Source organism: Rhea americana, unplaced genomic scaffold (genome assembly GCF_003343005.1).
Source record: "Rhea americana isolate MKP2758 unplaced genomic scaffold, rheAme1 scaffold_63, whole genome shotgun sequence".
Taxonomy (NCBI): Eukaryota; Metazoa; Chordata; class Aves; order Rheiformes; family Rheidae; genus Rhea; species Rhea americana.
The window spans coordinates 1,675,030-1,700,879 of NW_028186790.1; the positions used below are offsets into that span (position 1 = coordinate 1,675,030).

Consider the following 25,850-nt stretch of genomic DNA (forward strand, 5'->3'; position numbering starts at 1 on the left):
TTTTTTGGCAAGGCACAGATCAATTTAACAAGATGAAAACAACTTAGACTTTCACTCAAGGTAAAATCTGCACTTTATAACCCAGGATGTAATTTACAATCCTGTCATTAAGCTCAGTTAATCCTATTATTATGAAGATAAATAATTACCCATAGCGAAGAAAGGGATTCCCAACAGAGTAGAATTATATTTTCCATCAGTAATGAAAAATATCCCTGCCGCAGTGACACTGGAAATACAGATAGTGAGTACTCCCAAGAGTCCCAGGAAAGGTTTGCTACGGAGGCAGTCCTTCATGGAGCTCGAGAGGGTAGCAGTCAGGAGAATCAGCATCAGGCTCACCAAAATCTTGCCCCTGGCCAAGAGACTGGTCTTGTGGAAGTCCTTCCAGAGGCTAAAGGACGCTAGGGAGTAGAGCTGCAGATCTTGGTGATCCAGCTGCATCTTGTGCATCAGTTTACAGAATTCACTCTCCCATCTCTCCCCAATGAGGTCCTGGGTGACAGAGCCATACGTTTGGAGGTAGTAAGTGATTTGGATGGCTCTAGCTGATTTGACTCTCTGGTCCTTGCTGTTTGGCACTTCCATGACCCCTCCAAGCTGGTGGCCAATAAAACTGCTCCTTCCATCCTGGGAGGGAAAGTAAAAAGATGAGCATGTGGTTATCCTGCAAAAGATGTGTTACAGTGATACTGTTTGACTCTACTTTTCTTTCCGGTACATGCTGAGAGCGTGATTCAAAGGCCACTGCAGTCAATAGGARTCTTGCCATTCACTTCAGTGGGCTTTGGTTTGCATTCCTGTTCCCTCTCTTTCTCTCTTTCTTATTCRTTATAGACTCATCTGCAGCTCTGTGCTGCAGTTCAGGGACCGCCCAGATACTCATGGCAGACCCAGATGTTCAGAGACTGAAATGTTGCATGCAAGCTCCTCACCCGGGGGAGGGGTTCGCTTTTCCRCATTTTAACTGTGACAGACAACAACGAATCTCCAATTACTGAAGTGCAAAACATTTGAGAAGAAAGTCAATTTATGGAACACTTGTGATTTCCTGGCACTCTGCAACTGCTTTTTGAAAAAAAATAATTTTACAGATTTTTTTATTTTTTTTACAGAAAAAAAGGCAYCAATTCCAACCTTGGTACGCAGATGTACATATAGATGGATCCACAACATTTAATACAGCTACTGTAGCTCTAGAAAAATGCAGTTAAATCGGACTTTTTGAACAGYTTATTTGATGAATTTCTATCACGGGAAAAGATAAGAATCTATTCTAGTCCTCAATTCAGCTCAGATTTTTCTGTACAAAATTCTCAAGAACATAAACCTTACTCTGGTCTCCCTTATTTCAGTATGCTAGGACAGAGTGGTAAACTCCATGAAAATCTGCTGAAGATGCATTAGATGCACTCAGGATCTGCACCAATGTATTTACAGGACCTGACCACTTTCTGTAGAAATATCTGATCCTRTTCAAATGTTTTGTTTCTTGTTCGGCAAAAAAGTTTAATAAGATTTTTTTTAAGGAATTGGTTTTTCTAGTGCTCTAGAATAATTGCAGTCTGCCCCTATCAAGTTAGGAGATCAAAYCCCAGATGTAAATTAAGTAAGAAGACTCAACAGATTGGATAAAAATATCCTAGTACAAGTAATTTCTTTGATCAAAAAACTTTAAAACCAGGGATTAAATGTCTRCTTTAAACCAAATAACAGACCTTCACTTCTTTTTCTGTGAATAGGATTAAAAGTTTTCAGGTTTCTTTCCTTTTGTATTTAAAAAAATCATAACAAGTCAGTTAATATATAAAATGTCTTTCAGGCATGAGTCACATGAGATGATATTAGTCTCTGTCTAGAGATATTATGGGAATGAGCTAACTGACAGCTTGAATTTGGGAAACACTCTGTCCTACACATACACATGGAAGCACTCATCTRCAAAAAGCCAGAAACATTTGGAGGAGACACTTTCAACTTCTTTCATGACCAACATTAACCATTTCTAGAAAACACTTGTGTGGCATGCAGGTCACCACCTGGAATTCCCAGGCCTGTGCTATGCAGAAGGTCAGACCTTATGTTCATAATGATTTCCTATTCTTACGAAAAATCAACGAAGCAAAGCACCAGACTGTATGAAACATAGATGTCTTCTGAGATGTCTGCTCTTTGAGTAATAAATATCAGAATCTGAGAGACAATTCTCAAGATGTTTTAYATACTCACCTTGTCTTGTCTCTAGTATGTAAAGGAGGTAATCCTCTCACAGAAAAATATCTAACTGCTTGCTTTCATGGCAAGAACTTGCACTGTTTTCAGCATTAGCTTGCCACAATCCAGGGAATATGATGAAATGATTTTCAGAAGCTCATTTTTTCTGTATTCCCAGTTGTTATTTCCCATTGAAATAATGGCTTCTGGCAAGATGTCCTGGCACTAGCTGAGATAAAAGGTGATTTGCAGTCTAATGCCAGCTTCTCAAATCACCTGAAGCCTCATTACRAATGTCATATAAGCAGAGACAGCTGGCACGTAGGGGCAGCTGGTGCTGTTTGGGTCCAAAAATCCTAATTTCTAGCGTATCATGTTAGAATCCTATTTTGACTCATTATTTCTAGGTTTTCTAAGGAGGGTCATACCTAACACACACACTCACAAGAAGTATGTTTCAAAGMTGGTAATTAAGGCTTGCACAATGTAGCCCCATTTTGTATCAGATGCAAGTTCACAGTTAAAAATCCCCTTTGGCATTGCTTCAAAATTTTAGGGAGAAGTATCATGTTTCCCCAGTATATATGCGGTGTTGATATTCAAATGTTTTTAGCCACTGCAGGACACTGTAGYAACACAGCTCTCGTCTGAGACAACGGACTGCAATTCAGACACCACTGATTCACTATGCAGCATGCACCACAAGGTTACTGGAAACTTTGTGATGGCCATCTGCCTTCCTCTGTGAACGGTGCACCAAACGACAGCAACATTTCAAAGAAGGCAACAGAACAATCACAAATAAATCATATTCTGCGGTATCTTCCACAAAACAGAAGATAACASCTATTTATTACACTGATGTACAGTAGGGCACCCCGCTCATATGTCAACAAAATACACGGCTTTCAGGCAGAATGAAGAAAATCACAGATGCTGAATTGCTCTGAGGACATTTTTGTCCATCCTCTTCCTTCCAAAGGAAGATTGTTTCCTATGTATGTAAGAGTTTTGCCTTTTGTGCTTTTAAAAGATGCAAAAAAGAACCGTGGCATCTGGGAAAATGGGGACATTTTCTAGTACAACGCATATGCTGGCTTTGCCTAGATGCTTTACTAGACATTAAAGTCCTGTTGTGATAGGCAGGGCTTGATCAATGATCAGTGTTTCCAACCTCAATGAGTAAGACAGGTGAAAAAATGTGAAAAAAAATATTTTCATTTATCCCACTTTATAGACGGAGACTGCAGTGTGCTAAAACGAAGGTCCAGCATAGCCAGCTTAACCTTCAGCATTTCACAGAGACGTCTGAGTTAGGAACCCAGCTGCTTCTCCGTGACTGACAGTAATAGGAGCTGTACGGGAATTACTCAGCCAGCCCGAGTGCTCAGCTGTCCTCTGGGACTGCSTTGGCAAAGGAAGGAGACATGGATAGCTGGGCTACTAGGACAGGCCTAAGGTTTGGGGAACAAACGAGGTCACAGTGACCTGAAAAAACGATGCCTGAAGACAAGACAGATATTGAACAGGATCCTCTCATCTACCTACTTCCCCAAGGAAAATAAATAAATAAATAAATAAACTTTCTGAGGTCAATTAGCACCTCATTCCTGGTATGTCTCTACATGATGCTGCCTATAACAGATCCCTTACATGTTTTGCCTGCCTATATYCCTACTCCCTGATCTTTTCCATAGGAAAGCAAAATCAAATAATGTAATAATAACACTTAGTGGGTATACACCATTTTATATCTTTGTGTCTCCATGGAATTTACAACAGAAGATAATAACTGTCTTTCCCAAGGTCAGTAGCATGGCAAGAACCTGAACTTCAACTCCCAGACTGCATCTGTGTGTCTGTCCTTTCTGTCTTTCCATCTTTCTCTCTCTCTCTTTCTTTCTGTCTGTCTAATTAGCACTTCACTGTCTCTGTTCTCCCAGAGGACAAAAAGGCCAATCAACCATTCTGATGGCAGTTAATTCAATCCTAATCTGAGCATCTTTAAAAATGACATAAAATATAAATGACTTGATAGGACATGCGACACCTGATCCGGGGCCAAGCAAAAACTTTTGCTTTAAYAGAGAGCATTAAATTGTTTTATACATACTCCCCCCCTTTTTTTCTAAACACCCAAACAAAACTGTTCAGCAAATTCAGACTCGGCAATCAAGGTGGAGGAGAGCTAAGGACTCTCAGAGAGGTGAGAGGCGACAGACATCAAAACCATTGTCCTCCCTCTCCTCCAGAATGATGGATTTTGCCATCTGCGTTTATGCAGACCTTGCCTTGCATGAGTTTGAAAATCAGTGCTCCTTGTCCGTTCAAGTAAAAAAATTACTTATGTTGAGAGGATGGATGCAAAGAAAACCCCTGAACCATCATCTACAGTATTTCATGCTAGAAATCTTTCTTTAAAGGACACCTGAATATCCTAAGTATCCTTAACATCCTAAAAAGCTTTGAAATTTGACATACTTCAAAGCTGAGCGCAGGACTTCATGGACTAAACAAAAACAGCTGCTACTACTGAACTAAATAGCCTTTGCTTGTGTGACAATAGGCACAGATCCTCTGTAAATACAGCCCAGAGGGGTACCGGTAATACTTCCTTATCATTTAATTACTCTGGGACCTTTTCTGTTTGCCCAGCAATTACAGCAGCASGGCTGAAATCATGACTGAAGGCAGTGCCTGGTCCTGCCTGGTGCCAGCTCGCTCACACCCCTCTGCTCCCGCGCGATCGCCGCGTGCCGTTGCAGCAAGCCGTGCACAGGGCTCCTTCTCCTTCCYGCTCCGACTGGCAGCAACCTCCACTGACTTCCCTCTCACAGGGATGCTGGAGAACTTAGCATGTTTTGGGGAGAGGTAAAAGCAGTGTCGTCTCCTGCTGTCCCACCTTGGCAGTGGAAGACGAGGCTCACAAAAGGGAACATCTAGTTTAGGTTCCTGACAAGGAGCAGTGGAGCCCTGGTACCTGACATCCAGATCATTCTTATGCCAAGTATATTTTCAGGATCTTTGCTAGCAAGTTTATTTCTATTTTGTTTTTTAACTACTACCTGTTATCAACTGGAGTGATGGATAATTATTAAGCTACATTATAGAAACGTTAGTATAAAGCACACAATGCTGGTTAAACTGTATTTTATCTTAATAGCTTTAAAATATTCTATAGAGGACTGCCAGGGATGTCTGTTGAAATATATCGTGTGATAAACATCCTAATGAGATCAGTTCCGTTGTTTCTTCCGATGATAAGGACATCTCTGCTCTACCAAAGGCAACTCAGAGTGAGTATTACACTAAAATCCACGGAGGTTAAGATGAAGTGAGTTGCTTTAGTTCACCTAAAGTTGTCAAGGTTAAAAACGTTCTCTTTCTTTGAAACATCATTTCAGRTTTAAAATACTGAGTTTTTCCATCCTCCCTTTACTCTCACTGTAAAACTTTGGAGGGAAACTTTCTTTTTTTTCCCCCCAGCTGAACTCATCTCTCTGTCCTTAGTACAGTTACCCACGGACACCTCAAATCGGTTGATCCATACTATGCAGCCACCAATTACCAACAATTCCTGAAGCATTCATTTTAAAGCAACACTGATTTGTGTCAATGTGGCAGTTTTCCTGTCCTCAGAGCTATGTAGATGCTCTCATACACCTACCACACCTCTTGCTGTGTGTCCTGGGGCACCCAGGGAAAATCTGTAGCTATTCTGTACGGCTCAGCTTCAGGTGGAGAGTTCAGAGCAAGTGAGCACAGTGGGCAATCTCAGGTAAATCTGCCACTCCAGTGACTGGGAATAGAGACACAGCAATGGCCATGTGGTCYGGTCCACTCAGCAACTGGCCACCAGAAGCTACCCAGGAGGTAATACTCTAGGCCTCTGCTACAGCAGCACAACGAGCAATTCAGGTATCGTCAGGTGTGAATGACGAGATTCAGCTCACCAGCTAGTCATCCATCCCACCCTAAGGTAAGCATTGAAAACAGACAAGCCCTCKGCAGGTGCCTATCTCCAGGTTAAGAAGTTAGGAGATGCAAAAACAAAACTAGCTGAATTCTGATGTAACCTTCAGTCCATGCTGGCCTCTTTACAAGCAGGTCCTCACAAACACAAAGATCTTGAGCCTCCTCTCAGGAAGATTAAGGACTGATAGTGTGACTTTTAAATGACACGTACCCAGAACAATTCAAAGGCAAAGAGAACTGCCTGGTATAGCCTTCTAATGAGTCTGGGTTCATGCTTCTTTCCTTTACAGCTTTGGATTTTTAGTTTTCAGTCAGATAATCTGAAAAGAAATTGGAAAAGCATATTTCAAGAGATTTATGTACTTAAGGACTAATAAGACAGAATGACAGAAATGTTCCTAATGCAGAGCCGTTTCTTCCAAGTGAGTCAAATTACGAAGGTATTCATAAGGATGCAATAATAAAGTGTGATTGCTATTAGAGGACTGGTGATGTGGAGAAGCTTTAATATGATGGGTGCTATACGTGCTGTACTCCTGATTGGTCTACCCTGCTTTACTCTATCAGTATTTTCTCGTAGGGTTTTTAAGCTGGTGACCTCTGTCCARAGGAGGCTTTCAAGAGAGGAAGCCAGAGGGAAAATGGAAAAGGCCAGGCCTCTATCTTCTTCTCCCTCTGTCCATCCCTTTGGGAATTAAAATCCAGGATAAGCCCCCCTCACTTCAACACCTGCTTGCACCACACTATGGCTTCTCTGCTTGATTATATTTCACCTTTATACCCTTTATGAGTCTTTTACACTCTTTGTCCTTCAAGCTCTTCATTGCTTGACTGACTCATTCATTTCCAAGGTCAAACACCTCTTTGATCCATCTCAGATCCTGGGTTTTCTGACAGAAGAGTGATGGATTTACTGCCTAGTTTAGGCCCCAGCACAGTTTTATCTCTGGTTGTCCTAAACTGCACCCATGCATGCAAGGACACAGTCGTGTCCTTGAAGATGCTGAGCAATACCTGTGCTGGCTGTGGTTACACACACACCCTCTGTGGGGAGGGTTATTAGAAGATGGGAATTACAGATGGTACAGTCAGGACGGCTAGCACTGAGAGATGATTCCTGGGGGATGCTGACCTATCTGCCTTTTGTCTTCCTGTGCCCTCAACAGAGAGCAGGATCCCAACCACAGCAGTGAAATAACTCTGTTGCTGATAGTTCATGCAGTGGCAGGAGAATGGGTGGCTGCAGCCTGGTCTTGAGTGAAGGATCCAAGAGTGAAGGACAAGACTGGTTTCAGGCGCTCAGCAGATGGGAGAATGACCCAGATGGTTTGCAAGGTGGAAGAGGGAGCCRTGTGGTGGGTAACTCAGCACTGCTTGCTCTCAGTGACACCAGGCCACCTTACACAGGAGGTCTGTGKCAGCAGGACCTCTCAAATCCTGGGTGAGTTTCCATGTGTAAATCTACCAAGTCAGGTCTGAAAATTTGCTATCCTCYTTTTTCCAGCAGGCATAGAGCCACAGTTCTGTCCTCGCCAGTATATTGTCCTTCCAGTTCGCGTTCTGCCTCATCCAGGATTGCAAGYCCTCAAGGCAGTCACCTTGCGCTCAGCCCTCTCCTTCTGACAGCCTTCCTCCATGAGTGTTGCTTCATTTGTATCACAGAGCAAAAATGTCACGTTGCTTCCCAGCACCATAGCCCCTAAATCCCCCAAGATGAAGGATGACGGTAAAAATAATCATCACAAACCAGCAGAGATCTCCCTACACATTCATAAATGAATTAATGTCCGAGGCATTGCTATGGAAAAATTAAGCAGATGAGGAGTGTGCACTGAGGAGGTATTTACGTAGGAAGAAAATGGTCAGCGGTGCAATGAAGTGGGGGTGGCAGCGGTAGYTAAAGAAAAGTGGGGGGGTTAAGGTGCTTGGAGGCAGGAAAAGAGAGGGAACCAACAAGGGAGAAAATATAGGCTGAGGAGTAATGAAAGCAGCAGTCATCACTGCAGCCTGCTGTGGAAACCTGAGCACCTGGGAAAAGGGTGGGRAAAGGGGCTGTAGAGGAGGGAGCAGGCTGCTTTGCCATACGGCTGCACGAAGCAGAGCTGGCTCTCTCGCACGGCACCCCGTGCCTCTACGCCGGGCGGGAGCAGCCGGGCACAGCCCTGCTCAGGAGCGCACTGCACTGCAGTCTCCGCTCCGGCTCCGCTGCTTTCCCATCCCCCTCCAGCCTCGCTCCTTCCCACCGCCCAGCACTGCTCCTGGCAGCGCAGCAGCACCCGCCGAAACCCGTCATTCAGAGCCATCCTCAGCTGACCCCCACTCTCCAGCAGAACAGGGGCAATTTCAGGCATTTCAGCCCCAGGAGCCGTGCCTCACACTGCAAGTAGCACACGTGTTATTTCTTCCCACCAGCACCTATCTGCTCCCAGACTTCTAGCTCGTGTCCCCTGCAGCGCTGCAACCCCCGTTGCAGAACCCATGTTTGGAGGGACTGAAACAGCGTGGAGTGTCCAAACCCCATCCCAGCTCCAGAGGGCTTCCCCCATGTCCTGTAATAGGTTGACCTACAAAGGGTTAACAGGCTGGGGAGGGGGAAGGGGTGGCACCAGTAACTCAGGCTYTGTCTCAGATCTGAGAAGAGGCAGGGACTCAGTTCTCAGGTCAGTGGCTTCCCTTCGCCAAGCCAAGAACAGGAGCCACAGCCTTGTCACTGGAGATTTGCATACGTGGTCCTTCCTGCGGTATGTGCGGCCTCTGAACAGCAGCGATCTGGAGCTTTGCACTGAAGCAGAGATAATGGAGCAGAGTAGCTGGAGGGATTACTACCAGCAGTAATTGYACTTCTTACTCTGTCAGAGCGATGTTTCTCCTTTTCTGTTTCTTTCCCACCACCATCTGAGGCATAGGGATTTCCCCAAGAACCACTTTGCTATCCCAGCACCTTTGCACTTCTCCACATTACCAAGTAGAGCAGCATTCATATTTTTTATATATTCACCTCCTGCTTTGCTACAGACTTTTGCAGGAAAGTGCTGCTTGGCTTTAGGAGGGGAAACGCAAGCTCCTGCGTTGCAGGACATGGTTATGGCTATCCAGCTATGAAAACTAGGACCACCTCCCACCCTCTGCCAGGTGCATAGCYGGGAAGAACTCAGCTACCCAGATCCAGTTAAAAAAGTTGGGCTTAAGCTGAGTGCAGAACTACTGCTTCTCCCAGGAGACTTTGTTTGTGCCGAGGAGAAATGTAAGAATGAATCATTAAGGAAGGAKCGCTTGCAACATGTCCCAAGGAAGATGTGCAAAACACCAATATTTATGTGTGTACATACATAAATAYAYACACACACACACATATATATATAAAATAAATACACTCGTGCACCTATGCAGGCATGGATACAAAGACCACATTTACCAACTTCTGTATTTGCCAAACTGTAGGAATCTAGAGCACGAATACAGTCTGAGGGACAAGAATGGGAAACAGTAGTTGTCCTTAAAAGGAGATCTAAAAAGAGGTCACGTATTTTCACTAACAGGTCCGTAGACCCCCTCTCTTTGTGTGTATCTCCATATGCCCCTCTTCTAATCATTTTCCCTACACTGTCTGAAGTCCGATATACACAAGAAATTGGAAGAAAACCAGAAACAAAAAGAAACAGATCTGCCTGGTTTTATTAGTCCATCTGAAGAAAACATTAAAAAGTAAACAACAGAGAAGAAAAAGCGAGGAGTAAAGCTGAAGTTTCAATAATGAGTTTTTTTTTTTTTTTAAGTTATGTTTTATGCTGGCAAACATCTCTAATTCTTTTCTTGTCTCTGCTCTTCCTGATTTCTCTGGGGACCAGCAGCCAAAGTGCTGAAATGTTGTGATAATGTTTTATCAAAGAAAAGAGGAAACACTGAGAATCAGACAGAGCCAAGTGTGAGATGCTGAGATTTCTGGGCTAGCATGGTTTTGAGGTTAACTTCCAGCCAAGCATCGTGCAGTTTGCAGGCTTAACAAAGCCCTGGTTTTGAATGCTGGTTGCTGTTGTATCTATTACCCCAAGTCCTACTTAGGAAGTATCATAGTTACGGTACTCAATAAGAGTATAACAAGGTACTGCACAAAGCAGCTAATATTAAGGACGTTTAACACTTCTAGTTGAAAAGTCCTCCTCTTTAGGGGATAATTAATCAATCTTCCTTCCCCCCCCCTTTTTTTTTAATCTCGAACAGGGCATTGTGAAGCAGTTTCTCAACTCTAAASCATTCCCTCTCCCTTTTTGCACACACTGATTTTTAATGAGTTTGGCCATTGGCTAACCATGGAAAGCCAAAAAAATGTCTAGTTTCAGATGCTTTTCAACCTTTTTTCRTGAACATTGGACCAGAATCTTGAAAGGAGGAGTGAGAATGAGGCACTTAAGTTGGTCTATATTTATGTGCTAAAATATAACTTATGCTGTGATTCTGGATCTGCATATGAGGTAGCTTACTCCCACCTAAGGTACTTTTGAATTCAACAAGTTCAAATAGATTTTTCAGGCTAAATATGAATATCAGCAAGCTATTTTTATTTTTACAAAACCTATCCCAAGATCACCCCATGAAGCACACCCCCATTATAAAATCTTTTGTTCATACTAGCCCATAGAGCTGAATGTGGTGTCAAGTGTACTTCCCTAATATATTATCTTTAATTATTAGCCTGATTTGAAAAAAAGAAAGCAGCGGCATCTCCACTCTGGGCTCCTCATTGTCTCCCACCATAGAGAAGTCTCCCACTGGAAGTCTGCTGACATTACAAGGGCCAGCATTTCTTTATTCTTTCAGCCATAATCCATGGGAGAGGGTATCATCTTTCAYGCCAAGGATCAGATGACCTGATGAGCAATGATAAGCAAGTGTTGAACAACAACCTGCAAACTTTGCATCAGATCAAAACCCTTGTCAAGAGGTTGCTAGAGCTACTAACAATTGCCACTTATCRCACTCTGCATGCTAGCAGCAATTTATCTTGATGCTGCTTTTGCACTGCAGAGGGTCTTGGAGGACCCACATTAGACACAGCAGATGCCCTACTAAGACTGCTCACCATGGAGGTCTGGCATGATCCAGGGCTCTGCTGCACAAGGTGCTGTGCAAACACCCAACTGGAGGAGTTGCCCATGCTCAAATCTTCCCATCTGATGCTGGAGCCCCCTTAGTCATTATATTTGACAGCAAAAGCTGCTGGTGCTTTCAAAAGAGGGGTCCCTTCCCTCTCATTCCTGAGCAGCAGGTTGTGTGGCATGTGGTAAATTGGACTGGTGAACCAATCTGGGCGAAYACAAACTCAGTGGGAAGGAAGACAAGATTGTGTCTCCTCCACCCTACCAGCTGGCTCAGGGGTTCTTTATTTCTTGTCCTCAGATCCGGTGGTCTGGAGGTGGTGGTATCTGCTTTGCGACACCCGAATAATTTCATCCTCAATGTGGCTATATTTCACAGCTGAGTATTTGTTCTTTAGTGCAAGTGCACAGTTGCTATTAACTTCAAGCACAGTTTTTGATTGGGATGTGTCTCTTCAACCAGAACCAGACTTTAAACATGAAAAGCCAGGATTTAGATTCTGAGACTCTGAATCACCTTCCCTAATTAAGCCTTCTAAGTTAGAAATGTCAACACTATTGGGCCCCCTTTTAGGAAGAACAGAAAAATGGGGCATCTCCAGAGGGCAATTTTCATTTTATATGGGCTGAATCTCACACTTACGGTGCTTAGTCCCCTAAAGCTTGGGATGACTCAAACCCTAATTTAAGTACCTTCATTAAATGCTTAATTTTAGGTTATATATGTTTCTACATTTATGCTAATGTAGTGCTATTGTTAAGAATGACTTCAAGATATCAGGAAGGATGAGTATTTAGTTGCCATAAGCGCCTCTGATGAAAAGTTCATTGTATATAGTAACAATAATAAAAAAAAACTTTTKAACTTATCTGGGACATTTCCCTGTAAGACTTCAAAATATTTTTCCCAAWTAGACATTTTAAAGTTAGTTTCATGTTATATATGTTAAAAAAAGAAGGCTTTTCAAAGTCCCCYAGAGTGCAAAGTTATTTTGCAATTTATATTAGCATAATCTATTTGGAAAGGTTTTGGTCCTGGTAAAACAGGAAGAATTGGCCTATTAATATATAAAAAAATGTTGTAGATGGTGGGACTTTGTGGTAAACCAGCCACCTTTGGATGTCAAAGAAGCAAATATTTAGGGAAAATACTGATGAAGTAAGCCAAAGAGTAATCAGATAGTAAAATATTGCCGGAGAGAATCTCAGYGTTTATCTGCGTAATCTCAGTCTCCCCACTGCAATAAACAGCCAATATCTGACAATTTATTTTGTGGGAGGATGGCATCGCRTTTAATTCTAGTTCTTCCTGTGGAAGCTAATTTCTTATTCAGATGAATATATTTGAGATCTTTTGCAACTGTCTCATGATAATTTCCAAGAGAGTYTTCTAAAGCCCTGTCACAGAGGCAAGTGAGGGACAACGCTGCAGTGGGGTAGAGAGGCAGAGCAAGAGCCTGGACTTTCCCTGTGAAATAACCCTAAGAAGTGTTCACTCAACGCAGTACAAACACAGACCATTCCCTAGGTCATTTAGAGACATTTTACCCAATGTGAGTGTGCTATAAAGATAACCAGATTTAGCATGTTCTTGTGCTTTGGTAAATTTTTTTTTTTTTTTTCTTCTGGCTGAAACCAACTGAACTAACTGAAAGTTAAATGCACAAGCTAAGTGTTCCCTCTGTGGTCCATGATGTCTTTAAAGGGCAAGCCCGTCCCCTCCTGCTGTAGGTAGTTAGAATAGGGGGAATGCATTGCTTCAAGGCTGTATCCTTCYCTCTCTCCTAGATGACTAATACGAAAAGGCTACGACCAGGAGAAATGTATCCCATCTTTCGTATCTGAGGTGGGTTTCCCTCACTGACTTTCCATACAAGCCTCCACAACCTGGTACATGATGCACACTTGGTGGCAGGGAAGSGTTGTGGTCTGGTCCGTGGACCATCCACTGCAGCAAACGTGCTGATGTTGTGCATGTTTGCTAAGGAGAAGAAGCAGAAGCGTCCCAGTTGACGCTTTTAACCACCCTGCTCAACGGAGTTTTAAGACTCTGYCTATGAGAATTTTTCTCTGGCACAAGCACAATCTCAGTAATGAATGAAAAAATTCAACAGGGACAAAATGAAGCTAATTTCTGACCTTAGAGGCATGAAGGTGTTTGAATTTGGAGTCCTGGGGAATAGTCCTCTACAGCTCATCCAGTGAACAAGACTAGGAAAATTAGCATGAAAGCACAACATGGCAAAACAGCTTCAAGTCTTGCCCATCTAAGATACTGCTAATCAACCTAGAACTACAGTAGAAGACTGACTTCATTCCAGAAAGATAACAAAAAGACAAAGGCAACACAAAATTTATCAAGGCTCCACTGATTATTCARCATGTTATTTAAAGACTCCACTGTTCAAACTCAAGATACAGATTGGTCTTTTCCTACAGTGGGCTCAAAAAGAGGAAGGACGAAGGGCAGCACCAAGTAGTGACGTCCATAATCACAAAGCAGCGTCAGAGTCAGAAATAGGATCAGGTGCCCTATCCGTAGGGGCTGCAAACCCCCAACTCCAACATCAACCTCATCTCTGACCTTGGTCAAATCGTTTAAACGTTGTATCTTGATTCCACACCTGGAAAATTCGGTTAATAGGAATTTGTTTCTAAAGGGTGTATGGCGAGGGTCTTAGCGCTGTGGGGAGCAGAAGCTAAAGAAAGCTCTTCAGAAAATTGTTTTACTTTCTGCTCAGGTTTCTAACTGCTCYGGTTCTGACTGCGTAAATTCACTGACCCAGCTGGTGCTGACAACTCCTCCCCCTTTAATATTATCTGTGAATTTCATTCCTGTGCAATTCAATTCCACTTCCTGATAATTAATAGAGATGTTAGATGAGACCAGACCTAACACAAATTCTCTAGATACCCTGAAAGATAGCTCCCATAAACTTGTTACATTATCATTTATCATGATTCTTTGTTTATAGTCTTCCAGCCAGTTTCCAACCCACRTGACTGATTTCCCATCCAAGTCAATCTGAATTAATTTTTCAATTAGAATTTCCTCATAATCCTACACTGGCCAAGGAATGAGCTAGTCTGATTTTATAAACCTTTTAGATTTCTAACTTCTCGGTGTTATGATGAAGAGGTGTGCAATTGCCCTCTTTGACTGAATTTCTCCGGCTGCGCCACAACAGGCCTTTACAGGGGAAAACCAACATACGGGAGAGGAGCATCTGGGTCACGGCAGAATAGGAGTATTTGAATAYTCAGTCTCAGGTCAGAATCACCATCCCACTCTCTAGCGTGTCCCTTCACAAAACAGCGTGTGAAGTGCTGTCCTTTCTGTCCACTCTTTTCTCCTTGAAATAGGAAAGGCTCATTTCAAACTGATCTTACAGAAAGAGCAGTCTGAGGGTGTTCTTGGTTCCCTGAGCTTCTTTCTGGGCTGCTCTTTATTCTGGTTACCTTTTATTTAGCTGCTCTAAGGTAAGGAAAAACATGTTCTATTTGGCCCTTTTTCKTTCCCTGTCATTTTTAGTCCTGCAAAGAGTGGTTGGGTTTTCCACAAAAAAGTATCCAAATTATTCCTAAAGGAATATTGTTCAGATCTGTTAAGTAGTGACAAATGACTCCTCTGAGGTGAGTATTCTGATGAAAAGACCATTGAACATACGCAAGTGCAGCTGGCATTTATATAACATATTTTATCTTCAAAGATGTCATATGTCTCCTCCTCATACCTCCAAAATGTTACAGTAGGGGGTAAGAAGATGGTAAAAACTGTAACTATACAAACGTTAATCTCTTAAGGGAAAAAAAATCTTTAAAATTAAATTCTCCACAAAAAATAAAACATCACAAAATACTTCAGGAGAACAGAGGAGYTCTTAAACTCATCAGACTTGTGAATTTTATTTCTGGGGATGTACCTAAAACCTAATGCTTTTGCTATTGTTGAAGCTTGAAGAAAGAATATGTTGGAAAGACATTTAYAAATATTCAAAATGCACATTACTGATGTCCCAGTTTTCTATGTAGTTTGCAATGACTGATATGCTGTGCATCAGCTGGTTGACCAGTGATTTTTGTGCAACAGATGGAAAATAAGCCAGGCATAGGAAAATTAATACTAGTTAAGAAAGAAACACTATTAAGAAAGAAACACCACAGGTGAAGCTTTAATATCACATCACACAAATACTCCTGAAGAGAAGCAGCTTTGCCGCATAGGTCATGAAGTGTGTATGATACAGTGTCTTCTGGGGGATGTTTTGTACTCATCTGTGAATCAAGTCTTGCTCAGTGGAACATGAATCAAAAATACAATCAAATGTCAGTTTTATGGAGAAAAAAAAAAGATTAATATTTCTGTGTTGTGTTTGCTCAACATTGAATTCGATAATGTATTTAGATAATGAGTTAAAACTAATCACGGAAAATGCTTAGGAAAAAGGAGATCTATTTTTAAGTCTCAAGCCCCTTCAAACAAGATATCAGGTTGCATAATGAAGCACTGCTAACAAAATCTTTCCATGTAATGAACTGCAGTATTTCACAAACTAAATATGTTTGGACATCTGGATGCAAGGATCCCTTCGCCTGTCATGCCAGGACAGAGATGTCTCTCGCTGTACGCTGGGCCAGCATACACCAAACTGGACCACTAGATCTTGGTTGCGAGGCCTGGGTAGTGGGTGGAAAATGTGTTTTATAAACAATAAACAAAATGAAGGATTATCAGAACATGCCGTTCTCTTTTCTCCCTCCAAGACAAAATTAAGGGCAAGATAGACATAATTTTACAGAAGGTTTTGATTTCAAGAATACTGTAACTTCTGATAGAAAATGATCCAGCTGAGGGTTTGTGGGCTCACTCTACGTGCAACACGGGCAAGTGATTTAGCACAAAAGCAGCAAAACAGCCTGTGACCACTTCCGAATCGTAGTGCGCTTTGTGTAGCTGTTAACACCCGTGCTAAAATGCACCATATGAGTGGTAAATATAGCACTTCCCCAGTAGCATGACAACACTTGTTTTACACTGGTGGAAACAACTACACAAGGTGCAAGAAAAGTGAGACTCTGTTTCATTCAAGGGCTTCTTTTCTCTCTTGTTTAGGCACCTAATGTGCCTAAGTTCTAYGTGCCTACTGAACCAGTGCTATAGGTGATGTTTATGTTCCCTAYATTGCTGGAGGACGTTGGCTAGGTGTTTGGGCTCAGCTTCCCTGTGGAGCTGTTCAGTGGCACCTCYCAGATCTCTCAGTAACTGCACGCTGCAGACTGACTCACTGGGAGCTTCATCTTTAATCCCAAATTAGGTACCTTAATCTAGTGGTTTGGATTATACTCAAATCCCTGCTGTGTGGCATTGCCTTCGTTGCCACAGGTGAGACAGGCAGGAGTGCCCCTTGTCTTCCCAGATGCTCTCAGTGCTGGCAAGCACTCCAGCCTCGGTGTAGGAGCAATGGATATTTTTAAAGAAGAATTGCTCTGTGAGATGCCTACATTTTTACCCTCATGCATATATACGAAACATCGCAGATGTATGGGGCTGTCTTTTTCCCTCTTAGCTGCAGTCCATTATCAGGCCAAAACCATTCTGTACTCTAAGTCAGGTACCAACGTGCAGGTTGCACAGCTTGTGGTCTCCTCATCAGCTCCCTCGGGGCTGTGCCACTTGGCCAGCAGAGTGTACTGCATAAGGTCCTTTTTTGAGTCTGAAAGCAAAACCAGTGTGAAAGGCTGATCTGGCCATTTCAAGGCTGTGAAAGGCCTGGCTGCCATCTCATAGAGCTGCTCCTGGCCATGCAGACCTGAGACCATTTGGGAATTCAGCATCGAGATATCAGTGGGGCTAAGGAGAGACAAAGCTGCAGCAAAATCTCTGTGGCCTACCAGAGTKGTCTACTGACAACTAATACTGTTTGTTCTTGAGTCAGCTCCGTAATAATTCCTTATAGCTGGAAATCTTCCTATTGCCACCCAGATCACACTTGCTTCATATCATCAGTCTTCCAAGCACTTCAACTGAAACTCTCGAACCTGCTTGTGCAATGAAAATGTGAGGCTAATACACACCAAATGAATCCTGGGCATCAGGGCAAMGGTATTCTGCGTGTGACCATCTCGGAAACACCCCGGCTCCCAGAACCCTGCAATACTGAAGAACTCTTTCACTGCTCATTCCCACCTTAGTTTGCTTCACGGCCCCGCTGCCAACCTATCCAGCACTTCTCTTTTCTGCCTATTCCCTGCGGGAGCGTCTTGCACCACAGTAAGTAAGAAATCAGAGATCAGCACTAATGTAGTGAGCAACAGAGGTATAAAGGTTTACACCTAACCCTTTCCCCATCTTGTTGTCCCCTCTCTTTTCCATTACACAAGCTTTCCTAAGATGCTAAATACTTTGTTTTTATCCATTATTTAAAAGTGCTTTTCAGCCCTAGAGTCTCAGCCACACACAGCATGTCTCACCATGAGCATGCATGGAGTATGAAAAAATTGAAGGCTTCCTGTTGAAATGCAAGATCAGTCTTAAAAATTAATTTCGCTCCTCTCATAAAACCAGGCAGTGGGTTTTTTTCACCATGTCTTCTTTAGTAATAACCATGCAGAGCTCTGCATAGGGCTTTATTATCTCTTAATACCTGATAAAATTTAATATGATTTTTGTTCTAAGATTATTATTTTCAAAACGTCCAGCGCACACCTTATCTACATCATTTTCTTGCTAACCAGTTAAGAAAGATATGTGTGAAACACATGCATACACATATACATATAAAGAACATTAAAGAATATATGAATTTTTTTTCTGGATGTATTTATTTTTTCCAGTATTCTCTTTACAATGTTCCTTCCACTTTTATCACACACTGCACATTTGATCATCAGGTAATGTCAGCTAATGTCGTTTTAAGGATCTCCTTTCCTCTCCACTCCACTCTGCTCTGCTCCTCAAAACATCTTTCCTCTAGCTAGGAAGATTACATGTCTTCTCTACTAAAGCTCATCAGTTGTCTTTTCTCACTTTGATAGCGAGCGTGGTGGAATCTGAAATTACCAGGCAGCAAGAACAGCAACCATTGCAGATCCAACCTGCACCAGTCTGGAAGAAGGAGTTCAGAGTCCTCCATCAGTCCACATAACCAGTGCAGTAAAGGGCTTTGATTTTGGAAAGAAAAGAATAGGRGGGCGTGAGCTTAGGAGGAGCTGTTATGTTAGAGCAGAAGTGCAGGTTGAGCACACCCAGAGGTGTGCAGGCATTTTTAGCATCCTGAGCGTTATAGGACCAAGTCAAAAGTTTAACTCTGAATATTTAGTAAATGWGATAAAAAAAGATTTTTCTGTCCACAGAGGAGTAGCTATTGTTAATTGTAGTAGTAGTTGTAATTGTAGTAGTTATTGAAGTTAAACTGTTGCTGAACTTTTGGCAACTGGTTGACGTCTAGCCCAGATTCATGATGACCAATTTCTACAGCTGATGAGACTCGAATTTAAATCTTTTTTTTTCCCTCTCTACCCAAACAACCTTCCAATTGCTTCTTTATTATTATTATTATTCACATCATGGCAAGGTCTCCAGAAGGCCTGGCACAGCATAAAAGGCCATCGCTCCCAGGGAGAGCTAATGAAAAAGTGGAATAGCTGGGATGGGAAGGCATGAAGCACCTGACTAAGGACATCTGAAAGGCCAAGGACAAAGACAAAGTTAAAACCAGTGTCTGCCACATTAGATGGGACTGTGACCTCCATACCCTTCCCTGTCTGCGTTACAGTACATCTCATGGCTGCCTAATTCTCAAATTTTGTCTCTTTACATACCTGCATAGTGTGTACTATGTTTGAACAGTAATAATAAGGTTGAGAGATCATCATATAATTGGATCMTATTAGTAATCCTAGTTATAAGGACCGAAGGAGTTTTAAAGCTTTTGTGCCTACCTGTGGTCAGCCCTTCATGTAAGAGACTGAGGTATCACACAAGGTTTGCATTGTGGAAGCCCTGAACAAATGGAGAATTTTCKTCTTCCCAGACATCAACGTGGCCACTAATCTTATCTATGAAYGGGAAAGGAAAGAGCCACACACCCAGTGAATATGCTATCTGCAGCCCTGTGGGATGAAAATGGAATTTACCCCAGAGCGGTAAGGAAAAGTAAGTTTGTAAGAGATTTCCCTGAGGAATGGCAGAGCAAAAAGAGCCCCCTAGAATCCGGATTCCACTGTTGCTTCAATAGGGCTCTGCTGTCTTTCCAAGGTTTCTTTAATTTCTGGCAGCTTGTCCTGATACAAGTTAGTCCGGTTTCGTGCCCTCAGCCCAGTCAGAGCCGATAGCCTGGCCTTCCTTTTAGGCAAGGATAATGTTTTAACAGCTGGTCTAGCAGAGCTAAGAAAGAACGGAGAGGAGAATTTCCTTAACCTTGCCAGGAAATGCTTCATTTCTTGCCCACACAGAGCAGGCAGGCTGTCTGGCTGTGTCCTCAAGAGCCATTAGCTGTAGTAAAAAGCTCTCCCAGCAAGGGYGGAGAGCTAAGCTGATGCAAGCGCCAGTGGCAAGGTGGGCACGGGGACGCTCCTACCCAGTGGGGAGGTTCACCAAGCACTCATTTTGCCATATCGCATACCAGAGGACCCTGTGTTAGTGCTGTTGGAGAGTGCAGAAACACAATTTGAGGAGGAAGAGGGTTTTGTGAACCAGAAGAAGCTACTTGCCGACAAACATTTGCTGTCTTACTTTCACACTCTGTCCTCAGCCTGCTTGATCCTGTCTTGATCTGAAAGCCTGAGATCAAAACTATCTGTTGCCTCCAGCTTTCCTCTCCTGATCCTCTCCCTGCTCACAGTTTGTAAGTACGATTTGACTTAGYGGCTTTTGTCAGCCACCAGGGCATTTCGCAGGATCCTGAGCCATAGGCTTGGCTTGGGACGGATGGTATCACAGCTGGTGCAGAGCCTCATTGCCTCAGAGGAAGCATCTGGAGGACATTTGCCCAGCAAAAGCTGGTCTCTGAAGTGAGCTCAATCTCACACGTTGGATCAGCTTCACAGAGGGARTAATCAGTTTGTGAGTATTACTCACATGCATATGCCTACTCTGGTCCAAAGGATCTACATACTCTCCACCCCATTTTGGTGGCTGGTGCCTCAGAGTCATCTAAGGAGGGACTAATTTTAGACCACCAGGAAAGACTCCTCAAATGCAAATGGAGTAAGAATCATTTAAAACTACAGCTATTAGCATGAGAACAGTTGAGAATCTGGCCAGTACTGAATCTGCAATTGTAGATTTTGAGATGCTGAGTGAATGCAAGCTACTTTTCTACTTAGCAATAAAGGATTCAATATTCAGCTGATGTGCTTATCGCTATTGCGGTAATAGAGATGTCTCTTTTATTGGCTGCTGTTTAGCCTAGTGCTCATAAATGACTGATATTTAATTAATTGGAGGCAGTATTACAAAAACCAATCTGCTTACAAAAGCTCCTTTTARCTAGCGGTTGCCCCATTCAGTCTGATCCCAGATAGGTAAGAAGTTCTAAGTTATCATCTTTTCTCAGAAAAACTAWCAAATAAACATAAAGAGAAACAGTAAAGATGAAATACAAGAAAAAAGAATGCTTGTGAGGTTGCATTTTTCTCCAGGTTYGGACTGTGTTTTTAGTGTTTACCAAAAAAAGGACAGCAAATTTGCTGGGGTTACTGACAAATCAGAGTGAAAAAACAGTCCCTTTCCTGGTATCTGAGAGCACATGTAAAGTAATCCCACTATAATCAATAATTTCATCTATACTAATAAATAAAATGTACTACAGACCATACTCTGGCCCTGAGGGCAAGGGCACAACATAACCATGCAGATGCACTCTTTTATCCCTAGAACAGAGTAGACACTCTGGGATCGGACCCTGATGCATGCTAGCTCCCAAGCCATGCCAATATCCTGGAAGACTGCTCATTGACAAAATTTCTGCCAGGGACCACACTTGCAATTTAACAATTTGATGATTGAGGGCCAGTGCTCAGTGCAGATTTATCCTGTCTTTGGGATTAGGGCACAATCCAGACTTCAAGTACAAGAATATTGCTGTTGCCTGGGCTGGGGAAAACACAGTCTTGCTYCAGGACTTAAGGAAAAGGCTCCATCCAAGACTCCAGACATCCAGCTCTGGTTTCCTGTTCTGCCACAGTCTATCAGTGTGACCTTGGGCAAGTCACTCCTCTGGCTGGGCTGCAGACTGCAGCGTAGCATAGCAATAACCATAAACAAGCTTCCTGGGCCCTGAAAGCAAGGGGAGCAGGCATGTCTGTACAGCTTGGTTTATTTGGCTTCTCAGAAGAATAAACCAGCCTATGGTGACCCCTCCATTGCCACAGCAGAAATAAACCCTTCTCAGATATTTGCAACTATGCTGCAGTCTGCACTGTGGAAGTACCTTGCTCCTCCACTCCACTGTCAAATGGAGAGAATAGGACTTTCCTACTGACAGAGGGCTTGTGAAGCTGGATATATTCAGGCAGTAAGCTGTTCTGATACTACAACAAGTAACACTTAAATGATCATTACCCTTCACAAACAGATTTTCTCAGGAAAATCCAAGCAGTTTCATTATATTTTGCAGCCCCTAAAACAGCTGTTTCACAACCAGAGCAGTCTGCTGAAACCTGCTCACACTGCTCACACAAAGCTCCCATGAAAGATCTGGCAAGAGCTCATTTACAATCAGCCTTCAGTTGTCCTCACCTACCTGAGCTGATCTAATACACTTGGGCTCCAGCAGGAGGCAAAAAGAGGGACTAGGTGTGAGCGACTCACAGCACTTGAGGGGAAAAAAATCCCCAAAACTACAAGAAGCTTTTACAACTCTCAGAGGAAGCAGAAGAGGGATTAGAGTGGCTTGAGATTGTCGTTTTGGGTCTCAGACAAGTACGGACCAACRCTTGCCCCATGTTGGCTGCAGAATAAGCACGCCTGGGACACCTTCCCAGTTTATGAACTCACTGTATTGTTCTTAGGAGAATTTTATTCTATCTGAGGCCATTATTAGAAAACAAGACATAGTAAAATCTATGAGTATTAAATAAGTAGCATGGCCTTTGAGAATACGAATGAACCTGGAAGACCCTGATGGGTCCTTATGGCTGCCTGGAAGTTTAACTGAGAAAGATCCCAGGGACATGGGTGACAAGCCCGGTTCCACACTGAGTAAAGGTAGCCAGATTTAGCCCTCTGTTTTGCTTTCCCATTAGGTCCAACTGTAACTGTTTTCTCCTTTCATGATTCAGGTAAAAATAAATTAAAACAAACCTCTTGTAACTACTGCCAGAGACATTGTTCCCTTGCAGGTGCAGCATCCAAAGTATTTCTGTCTAAACACGACACCAGGGCAAGCGGCAGAGGCCTCTGCTCGGAGATGCAGAGAGGAAGCAGCAAACACGCCCAGGAGCCCCACTCAAACCAGGATCTTGGCCATAGCTTGAAGGAGATCAAGAGACGTTCACCCACAGCTTCCTARCACTACCGCCTTGGTATAAAGGCACAGAGATGACAGAAAAGGGGGCTCACCAAGCAAATTATCCATGCAAAGGAGTAAAAATAATTTACTGGCAGCAGTTGGAGCCAGAGAGACCAGAGGAGGTGGCTTTCTGGATGCTCGGTCACTGAAGGCAGCCCAGGTTGGCTACAGCACCGCAGACAAGTCCTTACCAAACGGGGAAGAGAAAGCCCTGCCAAAGTGTGTTTCAGTTACAAACTGATTGTAAACCATTAGCTTTTCTCTAAAGTGCAGTCACAGATTTTGGCTGCGTTACCTCCCTTTACTGAGAAGTGGACAGAAAGCTCCCAGCTCTGTCCAACTTTAAAAGCAGATACTTAAAGGCATATATTCCCTCACTTGGAAAATGATATGCAATAGCTACGGGGCGGGGGGATGGGAGGTTAGAAATGTCAGACTGATATTTAGCATCCCTCAGAGTCAGACCTTCATGATTTGGGAAAATCTTCCTCTGTCTACCTATCACTTTTATTCCATTAAATCTCTAATCCAGGACACGTTCCTTTCTGTCTTTCTTTTCTCTTTTCAAATCTAGGAAGCTATAGACATCGCCCTAATTAAAAAAAAAAAAAAAAAAAAAAAAAAAAAAAAAAAAAAAAAAAAAAAAAAAAAAAAAAAAAAAAAAAAAGAAAATTAAAAAACAAATAGTAGATGATGCCATCTAGTTTTCATATGCTCTGTTAGGGTTTCTCTGCACAAGGAAATTAATCTGGATTAGGAGAGGTAGAATGATCATTTCTTTATAAGGCCAGTTGCTGACAAAGTTTGTCCAGATTATCGGTGTCTCCACTGAATTAGCTTAATCTTGACTTTAAAAGCAATCGAAACAGAAAGAAGGCACTTTTATTATGTAATAGCAGGATTGTCTTCACAGTGAATTAAAAGGCACAATGTATTCAAGGATATTTAATCCAAGATAACTCCCTGTGCTTCCTAGCACTCCTTGCACTCAGGACTTTCGGGCAGCAGCAAGGACACCTTTGGAGTTCCACACACTCAACTCGGTCACAACTCCACACAGAGCAACTACTGGAACATCTAGTACAATGCGACCAAATCCCAAGTGTCTCACTTTACCCATTTTTTCTCCAAAAGATCAATAAAATCTATCTATTTCTTGGAACGTGGTTTGAGAATGGCTTTTCTTTTTTAACTGATAATTGAGCAGTAGGAAATAAATGATAACTCCAGGATCTGGCCAGGACTTTCAACGAMACTACCTCTCTCATCCCCAAAGGTCTCTTTGACAAAAGAGGGGACAGGTACCCACTAGGAGCTTCTCTGGCTTAGAAGGACAATATCYCCTTCCCTAGGACCTGATCCATGCCTAACTGTGTGCCACGGGATTTTGTTAAACTCAGTTAAATAAAACCTGCTGCTGGTGCAGTGCTTAGAGGAGGCTGGAGATCTGCTATAATTTGTGAAAACTTCTTCCACCAGCCACCTGCAAAACTTTGCACCTATTTTGCTCACAGCAGGTTAGTCCTGGTGAACCAGATTGGTCCCAATGAGAGGGAAAGCCGGTGTAGTCTTGCGTGCCAGGGAAGCACCCCCGAGATCTTTTGTACTGAACTGTCTATTCTTGCAATCAGAAAGACTGAAACTTCTTTCACCTTTTACCTTGTTTCGCCTTTGCTGGAAGCCTGATGGGCTCCGTCCCAAAACTCCAGCCCATCCATCAGTGGCAGAGCTAATTACTTTCACACTGAGAGAAAAAATTCCACTTCCCTTCCCCTTTTTTTGCATGCAGGTAAAGAAAAAGAAAAAGACAGCAGGACACCTGAAATCACTCCTGGTCAAGCCTCCTGCTGCTTCTGTGGCACTCACAGAGGCAAGGAGACACAGGAGCTCACCGTGCATTTGAGGAAAGCCTTTTCTGGCCATGTTAAAGACAAATCATGCTAACACAGCACGGGGGTCAGAATAGGTGTTAGTGAAGCCCCCAGCTTTCAATCCTCCACCAAGTTACAGACCTCCTGCCCCTTTTTCGTGATGCATTAACCCTTCAACACATTGCAAGGTCTCACAGTCCCAAAGCTCTTCTCCACTTACTGCTTCTCCGGGTTTGTTAGCGTCCGGTCCCCCCACCCTCCCTCCTCGTACCGAACAATAGCAAGGCACCAGTTTCAGCTGCTTCCCGAGGAAAGCTCATATTACACATATCTATATAGAGAGAGATAGATATGATTATATTTCTCTTTGCTGTTTAGGACAAGAAATGAAGTGCTGCCTCTTTAATTGGCAAAAGCATGCAGTAAGAGCATACCTTTAATTTAGTGTTGGGATAGCTCACTTGCACCCTGGCTGTTGTCTTATTGGAGAGGGCAGCCTGCCTCAGATCCTCTAGCACTGAAATAATATCATCCAGCACGCATTTCTTATCCTGATTTCTCAACACACACAGATGGGAAAAAGTATAATTATAGCCTTTGTAGTTCACCTTCATTTCCAGCACAGCTCGGTGGATCTGCAGGATCACATCAGCCTGATGCAAAATATTGCCTCCGGGTTTGGAGAGGAGAATCACCCTGCCATACCTCCCCGGGGTGTGCAAGTCCGAATATAGCTGGCTTTTGGATTGATCGAGGGAGAAAAGGCTGCTGGCTAAGCTCCTCTCGATCTTGGCCAGGCTGTGGCTGGGGGCTACCAGGCTCTCCAGGTCAGTGTCAGGCTGGAAGCGGTTGAGCAGGCTGAAGCCGAAGATGATGGTCAGGACTGCGGGCACAGTGAGGAAAAACACCGGATGCCTGCTCACGAATAAGCCCAGCTTGTAGAAAAACGACTGGAGCCCTCTGTGTATCACCTGCCGCAGCATCCTCCACCAGATCCAGCCTGCAGATGCTCCTGGTCGTCTTAGAAAGCACATGTGACATGTGTAGCTCCTTACCCCTTCCTGTCAGTTCCCCTTTCTCTCTCCCTCTCTCCCTCTACTACTCCTTTAAAAGACTGCAGCAAGTTGCAGCAAGACAGCCAAATATTGATCAATGGGGTGTGTGTGTGTGTGTGTGTGTGT

The 25,850-nt window shown here is 43.1% G+C and overlaps 1 protein-coding gene across 2 annotated transcripts in view; it reads right to left on the bottom strand.

Annotated features, from left to right (window-relative positions):
- PTCHD4 (patched domain containing 4) overlaps nucleotides 1-25,703 on the bottom strand; it is an 83,149-nt gene extending 57,446 nt beyond the window's left edge. Inside the window, exons 1-2 of one of the 2 annotated variants that reach the window (XM_085320346.1) lie at nucleotides 25,104-25,703; nucleotides 150-630 (exon numbers count right to left, since the gene is read on the bottom strand). In XM_085320346.1, coding sequence (XP_085176472.1) covers nucleotides 150-630; nucleotides 25,104-25,703 — 1,081 coding nt within the window. The remainder of the gene's footprint in view (nucleotides 1-149; nucleotides 631-25,103) is intronic. The other variant, XM_085320348.1, reaches the window with a different exon arrangement.
- Between the last annotated feature and the right edge of the window lie 147 nt (nucleotides 25,704-25,850).